The sequence below is a fragment of the Caenorhabditis elegans genome, chromosome V (assembly GCF_000002985.6).
Source record: "Caenorhabditis elegans chromosome V".
Classification (NCBI taxonomy): domain Eukaryota; kingdom Metazoa; phylum Nematoda; class Chromadorea; order Rhabditida; family Rhabditidae; genus Caenorhabditis; species Caenorhabditis elegans.
In genome coordinates, this window is record NC_003283.11 from 9,897,903 (window position 1) to 9,915,494 (window position 17,592).

Below are 17,592 nucleotides of genomic sequence, written 5' to 3' on the forward strand. Positions count from 1 at the left end.
TTATAATTTTGCCTGTTTTTCCATTATTCGTCATTTAATTATTTTAACCTCTGTTTCTAACTCTGGCAAATTGTTTTTCTGAATGTTCGTATTCCTTCAAGAGTTTAAATTTATCTGGAAAATTCTTAACGTAAAAGTTGAATATAAATTGTGTGATTAATCTTGATTTTTTTCCGATTTTTTTCGAGTTTTTTCCTAAACATGCGTTTCTTCTTTAAATTGCAGTCGCATTGTTTACTCCTTTAAACAGAAATATTTAGGATATTATTCAAACTTTCTTGAGCATTCGACATGCAGTGTTGACTTTTTGAGTGGTATATAAAATAATACATAATGAGAAATGAAATTGAATTGTGCACATTGTCAACGGCGACGAAATCTACGCTCACTATTTTCCAGTTGTCATTTTCAGTTATTTTCAGTTTTAACAATGGACTTTTAGATAACGAGAATTCTGAAATTATTTTGTTTTCCATTGGTGTACTTCATTAATCGACGAATAATAGACTTCAATAGATGAAGACAAAAAATTATTCGAACTCAAAATCAGCTGTATTTCGTTTAATGCTCTTGAAAAGTCTGTCAAAATTTAATTGGGTTCCTAAATTATTTTTGGTGTTTTTAGTCTGGGATTCGCCAGAAACGTGAAAAATGACTAAATTCATAACGCCATTTTTAGCTTATTGTAAGAAATGCGTCTTTTCCAATTACAAGTTGATTCATAGAAAATCTTTATTTAAAAAATGACAATGAGCCGATTAAAAGAAGAAATGTGCAAAACAACACGACGGAAACACAAAAGAAGAAAATAAATCTTTAAAAAAATTTTACGCACCAGTGGTGTAAATAAGAAGCAAGACAAGGAATGGTTCAAAATCAGATAAAATATGTATTGTTTTCAATCATTTTTGAGCGGAACAAACCCTCTAATTTGTACGTAAATGGAATGTTTCATCACTATCAATTTATGCTGTTAAAGGTGGCGTAGTTGAATTTGAGACTATGCTTTAAATCATTCTGTATACTTTGACAAGGGAATATGTTAAGCGAAACATCACAAAAATGTGGTTAACGGGAGTTATGAACCTTCGAAGTTGCGAAAAATATTTTAAATTTTTCAAATCATACACTATACACTAAATTTTGCAAAAACAGTTTACAAAACTTATGGGTGAATGGGATAAGGGACTGCAAGTCTATTTTACAATTGCCCACTTTATGTGTTAAGCCAGCCATCAATTACCTTCCTTCCTATTTCCAAAGATTTCTGAAATTGATGTCCTCAACTGTTTTCCACCCACTATTCCGAGAATAATTTATTTTCGTCGTTCTTAAGTCTGGAATATTGTTAGGAAGTAACTTGAAGCACAAGCTGTCAGACAATAAAAATTTAATCAACGTTTTTATTACTACAAATTTTTTCATTTCTTTTTATAACTTTTTATTATTTGTTCTTTCTATTTGGGTTCAATCCAATAATATTTGTTCCTGAAAGTCACACAGACAAACATTCGTTTTTCTCCCGTCATCCATGTAATTTTTCCTTTTTCTATCAGTAAAAAGTGCATTACGATGAATTGGATTTTCTCCTTTCTTTTCATTTTCTTGTTTCTCCGTTTGCACTATCTTTTATATCTGTTTTATTTTTTATTTCTACAGAAAATATTTTTTTACTGTTTTAGGAATGTATCCATTTAATCGAACAACGTCAATTCACGCTGAAAGTGCCAGTCAACATATAGATGAGTTGGATGATGATGACTTTGGAAGATCCAATGGAAAATTTTATTCGAATCGGCACTCACAGGTTCGTACATTTTTGAGCATTGTTGAAAGAAGTAAGTCTAAAACACGAACCAAAAATATTTCACGGAAAGAAAACGCAAAAAAGTTATATTCGTAGAAAATGAGTATAGATTCTTGGTTGTACCTTTACGACTCCATTCGCCTCGGAAACACTAATTTATAAAAGTTTTGGAGCGCATTTTGTTCTGGTTTCACTTTTGAACAAAACTTTCATTTTAAAATGACATGTTCAAAATTGTATTTTCTGCGCAAAAGTAAAAAAATATTTTGAAATTTTGATTACATTGAGTTATGTATAAAATTTTCCGGTTATATGTGATGTTTCAAAAAGTTTAGAACAAAATAGTTAAGTGTATCGTATTAGCATGGGGATTTTTGAAATCCGGGATCAAAATTTTTTTATTGTTTCAGTAAACAAAGAACCGATAACTTTTTGAACCAGATTAATTTGATCAAACTTATAAAAGAATTAGTTAACTGCAGATAGTGTTGAGCTTTAAACAGATTATATTCAAGGATAATAATAGTAAATAAACTACAGGAATTTCCGGGAAGAAACAAAAAACTTCAACTAAATAAATATTGGATATTGAAATTTTAATTCTAGGAGATTGTTTTTTGTAAAAACAAACTTCAGTGTCAAATTTCAAAGACATCTGAAGATTATTTGAATGCTTTTGTTGAAACTAATATTCTGAGAATGTGAAATCATTATTATTCCATTTTTCAGACCATAGTTTTATAGGATTCAAGTTTTTTCAGAACAAATATCCAATTCTCCCCGTTAGAAAACCTTTTCAATAGTAACGACATATAGAAAGAAATCGTAGAATTTTATCGTCATCTTTGATTTCAATACTTTTCTAAAGAAATACTTGCTAGATTGAACCTTAAAACTAGAGCAATTGATATAAAGAACATAGATCACGTGTCAACTAATCTCTATTATTCTTCCTGTTCACTCGATTTTATTTCATTATCCACCCTCTGTCTGATTATTCCTTTTGAACCAATTTTTATTCCAGATGGACTCCGACGTAGTTGCTCATCAAGTTCCACCAGGATCACCTGTTGAAAAAACAATTCTAGCATCGATTCTTGAAATGTCAACTATCAATGATATGTGGGTGAAGACTTTCACAGCTCCAGGCGCCAATAAGAAAGACAAGAAACGAAGAGAGTCGCTGTTCGAGTGTTCATGGAGGTAATTCTACTGAAAAAGTTTTTTTTTTCTCGTTTTCGGTACCAGTTGATAAGTCAAAACCAGTTAAACTTGAAATGTATTCCACTAAACTATTTTCCAAAAAACGAAAGTAACATAAAATTTTTTTTCAAAACTAAAAAGTTGGTATTCAGAACAATTTTTGTTGTAATCAAATTTCAAGTTTTCAAATTTTTAATTTATCAGATTTGTTTCTGGCATGTAACATTCTAACTAAAGTTCTGTTTATAAATCTTTTTTTTTACAATTAAGACAAATTCCAAGTGATTTTCTAATATAAACCCTAATATTTTTGCATCAAAATTAGTGAGTTTAATATTCTTAGATTTCTCAGAAAGTTATAATGTGTGAGAGATGTTTCAATTTTATGATTTCATACATTTCCCGTATTAGATTTATTCTTCTTGGAAACGCAATTTTAACACCTTGAATGATGATAAGTGGCAGCTGAAATCGGAAACATGACATCTGAAATAATTTTTTGCAAATTTGAACATTCTGTAACGTATAAAAACTTAGTTCTTAAACTAAAGTTCTTGAAGTATTTTGTTCCAAATTTCAAATTGAACTCCGTATTAAATTTTCGGTTGCAAAAACACCCTCCTAAATGTGTAAGGCAAATGGATTATCAGATGGTTTCCGCAGATGATCCCTATTTCTTTTTCCTTTTTTCATTTCTCGTTTGTTAGCTAATTGTTTATTTTCACTATTTTCTGTGTTTTCACTTTTCATCATCATCAGCGGAACATGTTCTGTTTCAACAAGTTTGCCCTCAAATGTTTACTCGAAAACTTCGAAATTTAAAGATCTTTTCTTGAATTTATTTTTTAAAAAGTTCAATTCAAAAATCAATCTTCAATTTTCTAACCCACGTATTTTTTCTCTTCTGCTTCTGCTACTTTCATTTTTCATTGTCGATACACACAATTGAAAATCGCTCGAAGGTGAGATTAAGCTGTGCGCAGTTCAGAATTTCCTCGTTCGATTTTAATGCGTTTGCGTTCTAATTTCTAACGAATGTTTCCCTTCTATAAAAAATTGTTGGCTGAAGTTTTTTTACCAGCCAAAATTGGGCGGAGAATCTCAGCTCCGCCCACTGCAAAGTTAATTAGCCAGTTTTGAAACTAAACTTTATAATTCTAGTACGTTTTGATTATCTGGCTGTCTGGCTGGCATAATGTTAATACTGTTTTTTTTTTAACAATTTGATACAATACTCGAAACCTGCTTGCAAAAATGGTACTTGTATATTAGCCGTACCCCAAAATGTTTTCAAATTAATTTATTTTTGTATTATTGCGTTAGGAAAAATTATATCCTAGAAGACTATGAACGAGAATAGAATAGTTATTACCTGTACAGAGAGTACAGAGAGAGAGAGAGAGAGAGAGAGAGAGAGAGAGAGAGAGAGAGAGAGAGAGAGAGAGAGAGAGAGAGAGAGAGAGAGAGAGAGAGAGAGAGAGAGAGTGAGGGTGGGAGGAGAGAGAGAAATTTACGTGGCGGTCATTATACAATTTTCACCATTTCAAAAATTTGGGGTACAGCTATTACACAAGTACCGCAAAAAATTACAACTATTTTGATAAAATTATGCTTCTTTCGGTAGAGGGTGTAGACAACTGCAAAATTACAATTAAATTGTACTTGAACTGAAAAATCTCTACGTATAATTATAATTTCTAGCCAGATGAGCATTTAACAATTCCTTCAGAAATTAAGATTAGCATTATCAGTATACACTGCAAGTCACATAAATGGAATATGAACTTGTGAATAGAACGAAAAATTGCATCTTGTTAGGCTGTTGTTGTTTGTGCACCTCCAAATATTGGAAAAACTATCGTTCTCAAGTTCCAATTCTCATTTTCCCACATCTCACGTTTCTACATTTTCATGTTCACGAGGTCATCATCTATCTATCATCTTTTTTTCCTAGACGTCTTTCAACTCATCTTCCAGCTTCATCTGTATTGCTCCTTTGACCTTTTTGATTCCGGACACCGATAAGTTTAGTAGAAGTTGAAAAAAGTGACAAGTAGCATATGGAAATCGGATATCCGCGTCTTCAGATACTTCGTTAGGACACACACTTTTTCTTTGGAAACGTTGAGTGTCTTGGAGTGTCTTACATTTCATTCTCATTAGGTTCACCCTAAGAATTTCCAAACCATTCTAGAGAAAATCTATCGAAAAAACTCTGTTTTTAAGAGCTTAAGTTTCTCATTTAATTGTTTTAACATTTAATAGTTGACGCTTGCAAATCTAAAAATCAAATTATTAAAATCCGAGTTGTTGTATAGCATGTTGTATAACAAAGACTTCACTTTGAATTTCAAATCTCAGGTCTTATGTCCCATGAGATTTTTGAAACACCTTTCGGAAAACATGAAAAGCGAAATGGAAGCATTTATGTTTTTGTTCCTTTCGTTTTTGCAGATGCACTTCTCCCATTGAAACTTTTTACTGCAATCGAACATCTTTTGTGTTTTGATCACTTTTTATTCACCCAAAAATCATTTCTGTTTAATTACTTTTTGAGCTAGGAATTCAAAAATTTTAAAACATTTTCTAAAGTTTAAAATGAATGTTCAAACTCCAATAAATAAATACTTCAATTGTTTTTCTTTTTCGAGAAAGTAGTTCTAATTTTTTTTGAACAATATGGTTTTAGAACTCCTATCTCTAAACGTATCAAATTTCAGCATTGACTGAAAACAAATTTCAAGCGAAAAAAAAACCGTACATCCTTTTTGAGATTTAATCTTGCACAGGTGCCAACTCGAATGTATTGGTTTCATTAAAGTTTTAAACTGATAAAGTATATTTTATTTATTTAAAAAACAATTTTCTAGGCTTTCAAAATCAACCAAAATACAAGCTACTAGGTTTGAATAGTAAATTCAAAAACAAGTAAAAACGATAGACGAAATTTTTTAAGTCAGGTGTCTGCGTAAATTGTCAGTTTTGACTATTTCTACAGAAGTCATATTTTAAAACAAAGAATAAAATTCTCACAAATTGCTATTTCGTTCCTGTTATTCTCACATTTTCCCACATCTAGATTTGGATTCTTAGCATCAAAACAATCAGTGTCAATGTCAGACGTGCTGCCATTTTTTAAATGCATTGATGTAGCTGTTCACTTTTGTTTCATGAATTTAAAACTACAAAAAACCAGATAAATATCTTGTACAATTTTTATTTATTTATTCTGACCCTTTTTCTTATATAGGTCCTATCTCCTAGTTTTAGTGCAGCAACATTTATTTTCATTTTTTCATTCCGCTTTTTATGTCTCTTTTATATTACCTTTATGTGCCGGATGACCTATATCAAAAACCTTCAAATAGCTGTGAAACAAAAACTATTTTTTCTTCATTTTCTTCTTCGGTTTTCCTAACGCTTTTTCCTCTCATTTTTGCCTTTTTAATTTGTGCTCCTACGTCTGCTCTCGGCTCATGTCATTTGTGCTCCTCTTTGTGTAGATATGCTCATGTGGCATCGCCAAACCGGATATGTTTATCCTCCGTTTCGGGTTGTCATCAACGGAAATTTTAGAGAATTGATTCCTTAGAAATCTTTCTTAATTTGGTGGGATGACAGAAAGCCATTCTATTTTCAAGAATCCTACTCATTTTTGTAGCGAGACAGCCCACGAAAAGCTTTCGTTTTAAAGAATTCAGTTTGTATCTACACTATGAATTCGAAAATCCATCTCCGTGATAGGAAATTCAATCTATAAGTTCATCCATTGGAACATAAAATTTATGAAATCTAGGGATTATTATGAAAAACATACTATTTTTTTATTTCTTTCTACAAAATGATGAACTTTGAGGTGTTCTCTTAAGTTATAAATATTAATTTACTGATCCTAACTTTTCTATACTATACTGGAGCAACTCTGTTTTTTCTGTTGATGTTTGTATAGGTTCAAGAAACTTAACATAATTTTGTAATTAACTGTCGAATTGAAGTTTTTTAATCGTTGAGATGTTCTTTAAAGTGCAAAACTTTATTTCCAAACTTTAAAACGTCACTTTTCCGTTGCTCTCTCATGTATTTAAAATGAATGAACCTTATCAGATGCCATCTTTTTCAAACGGCAGCCCTCTTCACATTGATTTGAGTCAACATCATCCTGATAATCATTCCCATCGAAATAACATTCATAAGCCTAATATGGATAATTTGGATAACAGTGATGTGGAAAACGCATTGATATTGGACAATTTGGATAATCATCACATGACCTCAAATGAACAATTTCCTCCTTCAGGAAGGAGGTAATAATTGAGAAAAAGGCGAACAGGGATAATGGTAGCTATTAAAAAAATAATGGAATAAAAAAATGGGATAACTGGTACCGAGACTGAAAACTAAAGAACTGAAGTTTTAATTGAAAAAAGTTCAGAATTATTGTATCTTACATTAAAGATCAACATTTCAGAGGTGTTCACTGTGTTTCAAACTCACTTCGATCAATACTTTTCCTATTTCGACTTCTTGCCATCTTTCCCGCTACAACAGACAGGAAATCACGACGGAAAAGAAATCATAGATCAATTATTGTAAGATTTTTTTGATGTGGGCTTTAAAAATGCAAAATAATTTCAGAAGTTGATTCTCTATGTAAACTACATCGTTTTAGCAGTTCTTCTAAACTCATTTCTCATCAAAATGAATTTTAAAGTTCTTATGTTGTATAAGGTAGAGTCACTGATAGATGCATGCTCATCACAATAATTTTCAGCATAAATTTGGTTTGATGCACACCGGAACTGTCGCATCAATGATTACAGCAACCAAACCAGTAATCAATGTTTTTGTGATAGTTCTCTCTGCAATCAAGTTTAAATCTCACCAAAGACTTCTTAAGGTGAGAGCACAAAAAAGCTGTCAGTTCTGAATGAAACAAAAAAGATGTACGCGTATTTATTAAGACACCATTTAATACTGTCGTAAGAAATGAGAAATTGAATCAATTGGCTTGCTGAGATGGTCCAAATCCAGCTTCTCTCTTTCCATAATATCCATATCCTCCGTATCCATAGGCTCCACCATTATATCCATTATATGCTCCTGGACCATATCCTCCATAATATGATGGGTAATATGAAGAGTATCCATAGTATTGAGCACTTGTTTCTTGAACAATTGAGCACATGGCAAGAGCCAAAACACAGAGAAGGCTGAAAATATTTGTTTTAAGTTGGATTTTATTTGTTTTAACTTACAATTTAGCGTTCATGATGAGAGTTGTAAGAAGAATGAGTAGATTCTTGGTTTGAATGTAAGGAAAAAGGACTTTTATACTACAAGTGTTCTATTTGCTCATAGGTTTTTGGCATCTTTGCACAATGAGCACAATGAGTTTCACCGAAAAATGTGTCAAAAGTAGAACTAGTGTGGATGCACCGATCAAGGAGCAAAGTATAAACACTTTTTTTTAATTTTCAGACAATTGATATGGTCGATGTGTGCTTTCGAAGTGCATTTGGAGTATCTCCTCCACTTCGAATTTACAAATTCGTGTTTTTCTTCACATTGCTCATCATTTTCTTTTCTGCACTTATCCTAAAAGTTGTCGAGTTTGTTGGAACTGGAGAGATATTTGGAGAACATATCCTCACAGACTGTAGTTTTATTCTGGTTCCAGTTTTGAGTCTATGGAATATAATTCCATTACTCTATTATCATCTTTACAATATACTGGTCCGCTTCTACTGCAGAACTTTGATCAAGTCGATGAATCGTGAACATAAGAAGCGACATTTCAGTTTGAAATTTTACTACGAACAATTTACAAGGATAACAAATGTACAAGAAGCAGTCGGAGACGTTTTCAATCCACTTCTTTTGTTCTCTCTGGCATGGAGTCTTTTGGTTCTGTGTCTTACTTTATATTTCCTTTCGGAACCAACTTCTACGTAAGCATTTAAAATTATTTTGGGTAACTATTAAATCTGAAGTTTCAGTTTGCTAGTTCCAATCACTCCAGAGCAAGTCACTAATCCAAAAATTCGAGAGAAGTTAAACATAACAGTTCATGTTAAAATATGTTGGGCTGCTTATCAAGTTGTCATGGCTATTCTTCACATTATAATTATTTGCTCAACTGGTATGATGACTAATGAGACGGTGAGTAGTGGAAATATTTTATAAAAGCATTCAAATCAAAGATTGTTTCGAAATAGCATTCAAATACCATCAGAAAAGTCTTCAGACCCGTCAAATAGTCAACGCAGTTCTCCGAATCGTTCCTGATGCAAACGCCGACCTCGACCGTTTTCAAATCTCCTGCTTTGTTCACAAAATGACAACTCAGTTTATGTGGGGAATGACTGTTTGGAGAGCATTCCCACTTGAAAGAACTACTTTTTTCACAGTATGTTAAACAGTTTAATATATTTACAGTAATGAAACAATTGCAGCTAATATCAGTAATTGTTACATACTCCCTTCTGTTATTCCGATTCAAAGATGATATGGTTCAAAATCCACCGTATATGGCTGCAATGGCAGTTTTCAATACTTCTGCTGTCCCAACACCTGCTCCAGGATAATGATAAGCTTAAAAGTTTTTAATATATAAATGTACAATAGCATCTTCAATCAACCCAATCAGGTCTTCCATCCCCGTTTTTCATTCCACCGGTTCCCTCCACACTCATCGATCTCTGTTACTGTACTTTAATAAAACTATTTTTCTGCAAAATATGTATTTTAAAAAATCAACAAAAAATAGTGCATGTGACAAGCTAGAGTGAATGGAAAAAATGTTTTTGAAAATCCAAATATGTTGGGATTTACACGTAATACAAATTGATAGTTAAAAGGTTGATTTCAAAGGGTGAGGGCAGTTTGTGCTTGTGAACAAAATATTGATTTAAAAAATAATGTGAATGCTAAGCCTAAACTATTAAATAAAATGGTTTGATATTCAAAAAAGGCACCAATATCAAATAAGTTGTCTTAAAACTCTCGGAGCACAAATGCCATTAGAATTGTAAGCAGGGACATCGAAAAATCAGTTTTTAATCCAAAATTTGCTGCTTCTAATGCCTTTTTAGCTTCTAATTCCATTTCTTCAGCTTTTTTTCGTTGAGCGTCTTCTTCATACTCTTTTCTCTGTTTTTCTTCTTCTTCTGCTGCCTGTATTTCAGCTTCTTTCTTTTCTCGTTCTTCACGTTCTCGTTTTCGTGTTGCTGGATCTGAATTCAAAAAAAAAATTATAGATTGATGTAGTTTTCAAACATACCTTTATATGGTTCATCTGCGACCTGAGTGGCTTTGCTCTTTTTATTTTTTCCTGATTTCTTTTCTCCTGATTTCTCTCCAGAAGATCCTCCCATTGTTCCATTTTCTGATTTCAATCCAGATCCAGACGCTCCACCAATTCCACCACCGGTTTCTTTTAATCTTTGTCGCATTTGTGCAATCCACTCTTCCTTTCCGCTAGAAATCTGTTCTACATTTTTTCCAAATTTCTCTTCTGGAGGCGTGTTGCCGATTGCTGAAAGGTTAAAGTTTTAAAAATAATATCTTGTTACAGAATATTTCCCGAAATACTCACAGACGTCACAGTTCTTTCCACCGAAACCATTTGCGCATTCACAGAAATAGGTACTGTACCCTTTTGTGGTACGACATGTTCCATTATTCAGACAAGGATTTGATTCACATGGTCCTTAAAAAGTATTTGCTTATCAAGTACAAATTGAAAACTAACTCTGATCACATTTTGGTCCTCCGAATCCAGCAGCACAGAAACATTCAAACGTTGGTTTCTCATCTACGTCGTCATCGTTGTATTTAATTTGACACGTAGCACCGTTCAAACAGGGTTTTTCGGCGCAAGGATCATAATCTAGATAACTCGAAAATTGTAAATAAAAATATTCAAAAAAGAAAACATACCAACAACCTTGTCACAGTTGTTTCCATGAAAACCAGGTTGACATTTGCAGTAGTGTGTATCTTTTTTCCAAACAAAAATGCATGTACCGTTATTTTTGCATGGATTCTTCGCAAGACAGGTATCCGTCAGATTAGGTTCTAAAAGTGACATTTTCACTTACTGATTTAGTTATCACAAATTTTGACGATGACGCCAAAGTTTAAAAGTAATCTAACTAGCGATAAGTTGCTCTAGCAATCAATTTAATCAATTTTTCAATTAAAATATCAGGTGATCAAGACTTTTTTGGTTACATCCATTCTGTACTCTGCATTTATAAAACTTACTGTAAATATCGCCGATTATCTCTTTCATTTTAAACTTGTCGTTGTTGTGCCAAGGTTTTTTAGCTGTAAAAATAACAAAAATTGTGTTTCTAAAAATGAACAATTCATTTTGAGGAAATAAGAATAACCAATTCTAGAAAACTTTTTTGAATTTCAGTTCTTAATTCCAAAACTTTGAAACGTTTATAAATGAACATACGATCTTTCTTTGCAGGATTTTCGCAAGTATGCAGACACGACAATTCATCTTGAAATATGTTCTCATTTGCACCTTTGCAGCCGTCATACCAGAACGAGAAACATTTCTGAAAAACGGAAATTATAAATTTGAGATAAGATTAGATTATCATTCCATATCAAAATATCACTCCTTCAAATTTACCTTTGAGCCTTTATCAAAATACCATTGATGACGCCATCTTCCTCCATTGCACTCCTTCTTCAAACCTTCATCAAAATCTTCCAAACATGATCCTAAAAATAATTGTGTTTTGTTGTCTTATTGTGTCTTAGACATCCGCAGAGGAAACAAAAAAGGAAATGTTTCTGAGAAAAGGAAGTGACAGTTCATCATTCAACTGGCGGGAATATTGTGAATGTTCGTGTTTTTTGTTGTTTTTTGTGTTCTTGCATCTTTTTACAAAAAAAAAAAAAGCGAACAATTTGGTTGTTTTGAATTCGAAAGTTTGAGAAGTGAGGGTGGAAAACATAAGAAAAACAGAATAAGAAAACAAAAATGTTTTGATAGTCAGAAATTTTGTTTGTCAATTGATAAATGACAACTCACTGGATTTATACATTGGTTGAGATTCACAAAGCCACTGGCACGTCAGTTCGTCATCGAAGATGTTTCTGGAATCCGAACGGCATCCATCGAACCAAAATTGACGGCATGTCAATGAAGCATGGTCGAAGTAGTAACGTTGTTGCCACTGGCCTAGAAAATTGTTTTTTTTTTCAATTTCAAGGTGCATGAGCTAACTTTTTATAATTTTTTAAGAATGAAACAAAATTTATCTAATTTTTTTCAAAAAAAAAATCACTTCAATTGTTTGGTTTTTAAATAATCAGATATAAAAAATTATACACATCTGACTTTTTTAAATGTCAAAACTCACCATTCATGCATTGATTCCGGTAGTTCATATCAAATTTGTCCCAGCAAACTTCTGAACGACAACTAATAAGTGGAATAAGTTGTGATAATATAATGAGTGATATCCTGAAGTCTAATGAACATCTTCTGTCGTCAAGCCGCTGTCTTTGTCGGTTTTGTGAAAATTTAAGTTTTTCATGATAATGTGATAAAGTGATGAGTCCACGTGGAATCATCGCATCTTGCGAATGATGATACGGGACCAAAGCACCACCAGCAAGGAGAGCTCTTCTGGAGAAATAAGTGAATACCATTGGAAAAGAACACGAAGAAAAATGAGAAAAATGAGAATAAGGTTGAAATCGTTTCTCAGAGAGTACCAATAAATCATGATTGCTAAGTTCCGTAAGGTAGGCATTTCAATATAATGGAACGGCAAGAAGGAAATTGTATACAATTTTCAGTCTTCGCAATGTCTAATCTATAATTTATTTGATGTCATTGGAATTTTTTTTTCGTAAATTTTCCTAACCAAAATTTCAGTTTCAAAAACACTTCTATACAGTTTAGACAGAAAATCAACATGGGGAAAGAGATATGACCACCTCAAGCTGCATGAATTAAGGCAGACCACACAGAAATATATTAAAAATCAAAAATAAACAAAACTGGAAGAACGTCTATTTGACATTTGAGTTGTGACAGACGACATCAAAAATTGATCAAAAATGCCGCCGCCTCTCGTTTTATTTTCATAAAAAAGGAAAGTCGGAGAATGTTTTGTGTATGTGTTTGGTGGTTCGTCGGAAGAAATCTTCTCATAGAGAAAGAAAAAAATCTAGAGAGGGAAACCGAGAGTTGACACGAAATATAGGCCTTCTTTCCCACTCTTTTGCCTCTGACGACGTCTTTCGTCTTCTCTTCGGACTTCCTTTCTATGAATCCTCCGGAGGGACCAAAAACTCGTTTCTCGACTTTTGAGAAGAAGAATAAGGAGACCCCGTTGAGAAAGAAGGAGTGCTCCCGGCCGTTTATAAGCTTTCTTTCCTCTCGTCTATCCATATTTTCTCGCGACCCGCTCCACTATCTTGACATGAAATCAAAAATCGAATTATATCTGTTGAGTGGTTTGTGAGTGTGTGAGAGAGTGGTATGTATCTACCATCATTATGGAAATTGAATTTTCTCAAAAAAGTAGTAAATGGTAATCTTTGAGCCGGAAACTGGTTATTTTAGGCATTCTCCCAAAATAGTACCCAGATTTGGTTAAGGGTTTCAAGTTTTGTCAACAATGTTCTATTTCCAAATAATTGTGAAAAAATACGATAAATTAAAAAACGTTCGGAATTAAAAGAATCATAGGATAAAGAAAACATACATTAGTACCTATATTTTATTAAAGTGTACTGAATATGAAAACTAATTTCAATTTTTTTACAATCAGTGTTCATAGAAAATACAAAGCCACCCTTTGTTAAAATTTACTTTTATAGTTATAAATAATTAAACTTGAAGTTAAAAACCGATTTGAAACTGAATGTCCAAAAACAAAAAACAATATGCTCATAGAACAAAAGGTTATTATTTTAGAATGCAAGTGTTATTAGAGAACTAAAGATTAGAAGAAAACAAACTTAGACATCAAAAGCACTGCAACTCTTTTCAAGCGGAACGACTTGACCACAATTTATTTCTTTAACAATGACCAACAACGGAAATGATCTTCTATAGACGTCAACTACATCTGAGCAGGTTATGTGGTGGGTGGCTCTTTCTTTACTAAACACATTCACATGAAATGTATGGAAAGGGTAGTGAACAATTATAGAAGCTTCTTTTCTATCCGGAAGACAGAGCTCCAAGCAGTTTCGAACGCGTCGGAGCAGAAAAGTGACGCTAATCTCGGTTGCCACTTTATTTTTCAGTTAAAAAAGCTCTCAGAAGCTGTTGAGAAGCGGATGAGAAAACGGAAAAAGGAGAGTGTGAGATGGGAAACTTTACGATTCGGAGAAAATATTTGAAAATCTGAGAAGACAACGGCTGAACGATCTGTAATAGACTGAAAGTTACCGGCTCGTGTTAGCACATTTGTCTCTTCGCACATTGTTGTACACGTATCATATTCAGAGAAAATATTCCGCGAACGTCCACGACAACCGTCATACCAAAATTGTTCACACCTGGAAAATGTAACACTTTTAATTTGTCTTGCTGATATGTTGCTGATGAAACATGTTTAAAATTTAGAATTACAAACATTAAATGTTTCTTGTACCCTTTTTCATTATTGTGAAAATTTTATTTTAAAAAAAGTATTTTTCTCGAAGATATTATGAAAAGACTGATATTACAAATACGTCTAAAGAAGATAATTTTTACAATATCTTTTGTGTATAGGTCTCGCCACGCGGGCAACAGAAATTACTGTAACTCGTGTCAATTTACGAACTGCTATTAAACCTTACATACAGGTAATTTGTTGGAAAGGTACCTCAAACATTCTTATAATATGTGGACAATTTGTCAACTGTTTCTATCAATTGGCTAGTTGTTTTAAAAAATTGTTTAGTCATCAAATTTTAAATTTTTGAGAAACACTGCGAAAACCGCTTACATTCTGGTTTGATGATTGAAGAAGAAATGCGGCCTCCAATTTTCATTACCGCATGTGTCCTTATAGTCGTGATCAAATTTATCCAGACAAGAATCTTTAATTTTGAAAATAATAAATTACTTCAACTATCAAGACGCTGACTTTTAGAAACTGTACAGTTATATCCATTTCCTGCGTATCCTTCTAGACAAGTACATATAAAACTTCCTTCTCTATTGATACATTCTGCATTTTTATTACACATTTCTGGACGCCGAAGACATTCATTCACATCTGAAATATAAAGTTGACTTTGATAATTTTTAATTTAATATCGCTTCGAAATGTATACCTGTGCAATTAAATCCATCTCCTTCATATCCTTCTTTGCATTGACACACTCCGTTCATACACGTGGCATGCATCGAACAATCCTTGCAATCAATTGATGATCTTCCTTCAAATATCAATAATAAAACTACTCCTGAAAGATATTTTCTCACCTAAACCAACATATGTACAATGTTTTCCATCTCCTCGATAAGAAGCCATACATTCACATTTATAGGAACCTATTTCATTTACACACCAAGCATTCCGATCACAGACTGCTTTGTAGCCACGGCATTCATCAATATCTGAAACAATACGAGATTTAAAATATTTAAGTTTATGCTTCACCAATGCATTCTCCATATTGATTTTTTTCATATCCACTCCGACATTCACAAGTATAATTGAACTTTGAGTTCGATTTGCAAAAAGAAGTTCGCAAGTCGCAATGATCACATGCTGAAAATGAGTTCCGTTAAAAAAACTTTTTTTCTAATCAAATGAAAGAAAATCCTCCAAATTGAAATTACATTTAAAATCTGAGATTTTCAAATAATCTTTAAAACATGATCAATCAGTACTTCCATCAAAAAATAAAATTAACTCGCCTATTTGTGGCGAAAGTCTTTCTCCACAAACTTTTCGGCACATATGTAGACTGTAAAACTTGTTATCATTTCCTCCACATCCATAATAGAAGAATTTTTCGCATTCTCCTGATTCCTGATTAAAAAAGTACCACCAATGACCATTCCGTTCATCACCACAATGACCTTGATCAGCATCCAATAAACAAAGATCTAAAATATGATTCGTTTATTTTAGTATATTTTCTTGATTTATGATCGAGCATACATACCAGTTTGCACTTTTTGACATTTTTAGCGGCATTCACTCATTGCGAAAAAGTTTGGCAAATAGAACGGCAATAGTATAAAAGATAGAGTTTCCTCTCTTCAAACCAAGAATCTACTCATTCTTCTTACAACTCTCATCATGAACGCTAAATTGTAAGTTAAAACAAATAAAATCCAACTTAAAACAAATATTTTCAGCCTTCTCTGTGTTTTGGCTCTTGCCATATGCTCAATTGTTCAAGAAACAAGTGCCCAATACTATGGATACTCTTCATATTACCCATCATATTATGGAGGGTATGGTCTCGGAGCATACAATGGATACTATGGTGGAGCCTATGGATACGGAGGATATGGATATTATGGAAAGAGAGAAGCTGGATTTGGACCATCTCAGCAAGCCAATTGATTCAATTTCTCTTTTCTTACGACTAAAATACTTAATGGTATTTCAATAAATACGTGTGCATTTTATTGAACTCTTTTTTATTGTTAGAAACAAAAATTGTTTCAAAGAATTTAATTTATGGTTGTTGGCAGGCAATAATGCGTGATGTAAAAATATCTGGAGAAAAATACAAACTTCATCTCATGAACGCAATCAATCCAAATATAATTGCATAGCTTATCAATTTATTCATGGTTTGATTTTTTACTCGACATCCGCAAGGTTTACCTGGTACTGCAACTGGATTGAACATTTTGTACTTGCACTGTTTCACACATTGTTGTTTTGATGAAAATCGATTTTTAGTGCCCATACATCCTCCATAATGAAACTCTTTGCACTCTTCTACCTGCTTGTCCCAAAACCATTGTACTTGATAGTATTGGCATGGTCCGGGATCTACATCCTCAAGGCAGATGTCTTCGTTGTCTTTAAAAGTTTTAAAAGTTTTAAACTTTTACATTTTTCTAAACATACTCTTGACAAAAACTGGTTCATCTTTTGTGTCTACAAGGTTTAAAAATACAAGAAAAAAAGGGAAAAGCTTGTGAGGAGGTGGTAGAAACATTTTGGCAACAGTAAGCTAAAATATCGAAAGTGGAAGACACCACAAGCCAGAAGAGGTCTAACGCACTATAAAATGTATGAGCATTCTCTTCTCATTATCTATGTATTCATATGGTTTTTTGGATGTTTATAGATATCCTCCCCCGTTGTCTTTACGAAGAGTTGTTTAGGATGATGTGAATTTGTGATTAACTTCGGACATTTTTTTCACAAAAATGCTTGTTTCAGAAATAGTAATGTTTGGGGGCCTGCAGATATTTGTTTGAAATTATACTTGAGCCCATGCAATTACTTTTGGGTGATTAGTTGAAATTATTCTTTGAATCCATGCTTATGTTGTCTAGCTGCATAATCATGTGATATTGACGCGAAGGCTGATAAAGTTATGATTACTGAAAAGTGCACGAAAGAGACATTGTTATT

The 17,592-nt window shown here is 32.8% G+C and overlaps 4 protein-coding genes and 2 non-coding genes across 8 annotated transcripts; 3 read left to right on the plus strand and 3 right to left on the minus strand.

Moving 5' to 3' along the window:
• Positions 1-1,675: 1,675 nt before the first annotated feature.
• egl-47 (putative G-protein coupled receptor egl-47) lies at positions 1,676-9,745 on the plus strand (the record flags this gene model as incomplete). 2 transcript variants are annotated; one of them, NM_001028557.3, is made up of 9 exons in its annotated part: positions 1,676-1,807; positions 2,832-3,010; positions 7,479-7,599; positions 7,646-7,738; positions 7,782-7,907; positions 8,489-8,958; positions 9,007-9,169; positions 9,255-9,416; positions 9,463-9,745. In NM_001028557.3, 9 exons carry the CDS (start codon positions 1,685-1,687, stop codon positions 9,592-9,594), a joined length of 1,569 nt encoding a protein of 522 aa, NP_001023728.1. In that variant the 3' UTR covers positions 9,595-9,745. The 2 variants fall into 2 exon arrangements, with proteins under 2 accessions (NP_001023728.1, NP_001023729.1); NM_001028558.3 differs by lacking the exons at positions 1,676-1,807; positions 2,832-3,010 and adding an exon at positions 7,115-7,314 and having other exon boundaries at positions 9,463-9,737.
• Positions 6,722-6,742, minus strand: 21ur-12229. Its single transcript, NR_069236.1, has one exon.
• fipr-11 (FIP (Fungus-Induced Protein) Related) lies at positions 7,951-8,313 on the minus strand. The gene is made up of 2 exons (NM_171520.3): positions 8,266-8,313; positions 7,951-8,220 (listed from the first exon to the last, which is right to left on the minus strand). The coding sequence occupies exons 1-2, from the start codon at positions 8,277-8,279 to the stop codon at positions 8,010-8,012; spliced, it is 225 nt and encodes a 74-aa protein (NP_741606.1). The 5' UTR covers positions 8,280-8,313; the 3' UTR covers positions 7,951-8,009.
• On the minus strand, positions 9,713-17,219 carry mec-9 (Kunitz/Bovine pancreatic trypsin inhibitor domain protein). Of its 2 annotated transcripts, NM_001269224.3 has the most exons (19): positions 17,080-17,219; positions 16,831-17,031; positions 15,906-16,097; positions 15,646-15,756; positions 15,468-15,602; positions 15,317-15,421; positions 15,127-15,258; positions 14,986-15,079; positions 14,442-14,551; positions 12,394-12,444; positions 12,063-12,212; positions 11,658-11,749; positions 11,475-11,580; positions 11,276-11,338; positions 10,949-11,086; positions 10,761-10,898; positions 10,605-10,718; positions 10,290-10,544; positions 9,730-10,242 (listed from the first exon to the last, which is right to left on the minus strand). In NM_001269224.3, the coding sequence occupies exons 1-19, from the start codon at positions 17,168-17,170 to the stop codon at positions 10,004-10,006; spliced, it is 2,517 nt and encodes an 838-aa protein (NP_001256153.1). In that variant the 5' UTR covers positions 17,171-17,219; the 3' UTR covers positions 9,730-10,003. The 2 variants fall into 2 exon arrangements, with proteins under 2 accessions (NP_001256154.1, NP_001256153.1); NM_001269225.3 differs by lacking the exons at positions 14,442-14,551; positions 14,986-15,079; positions 15,127-15,258; ... (4 more) ...; positions 16,831-17,031; positions 17,080-17,219 and having other exon boundaries at positions 9,713-10,242; positions 12,394-12,664.
• On the plus strand, positions 13,217-13,429 carry C50H2.15. The gene has a single exon (NR_069237.1). It is a non-coding gene; the product is annotated as an Unclassified non-coding RNA C50H2.15 (non-coding RNA).
• Positions 16,280-16,627, plus strand: fipr-10 (FIP (Fungus-Induced Protein) Related). Its single transcript, NM_001028555.3, has 2 exons — positions 16,280-16,307; positions 16,353-16,627. The coding sequence occupies exons 1-2, from the start codon at positions 16,294-16,296 to the stop codon at positions 16,561-16,563; spliced, it is 225 nt and encodes a 74-aa protein (NP_001023726.1). The 5' UTR covers positions 16,280-16,293; the 3' UTR covers positions 16,564-16,627.
• Positions 17,220-17,592: the final 373 nt, after the last annotated feature.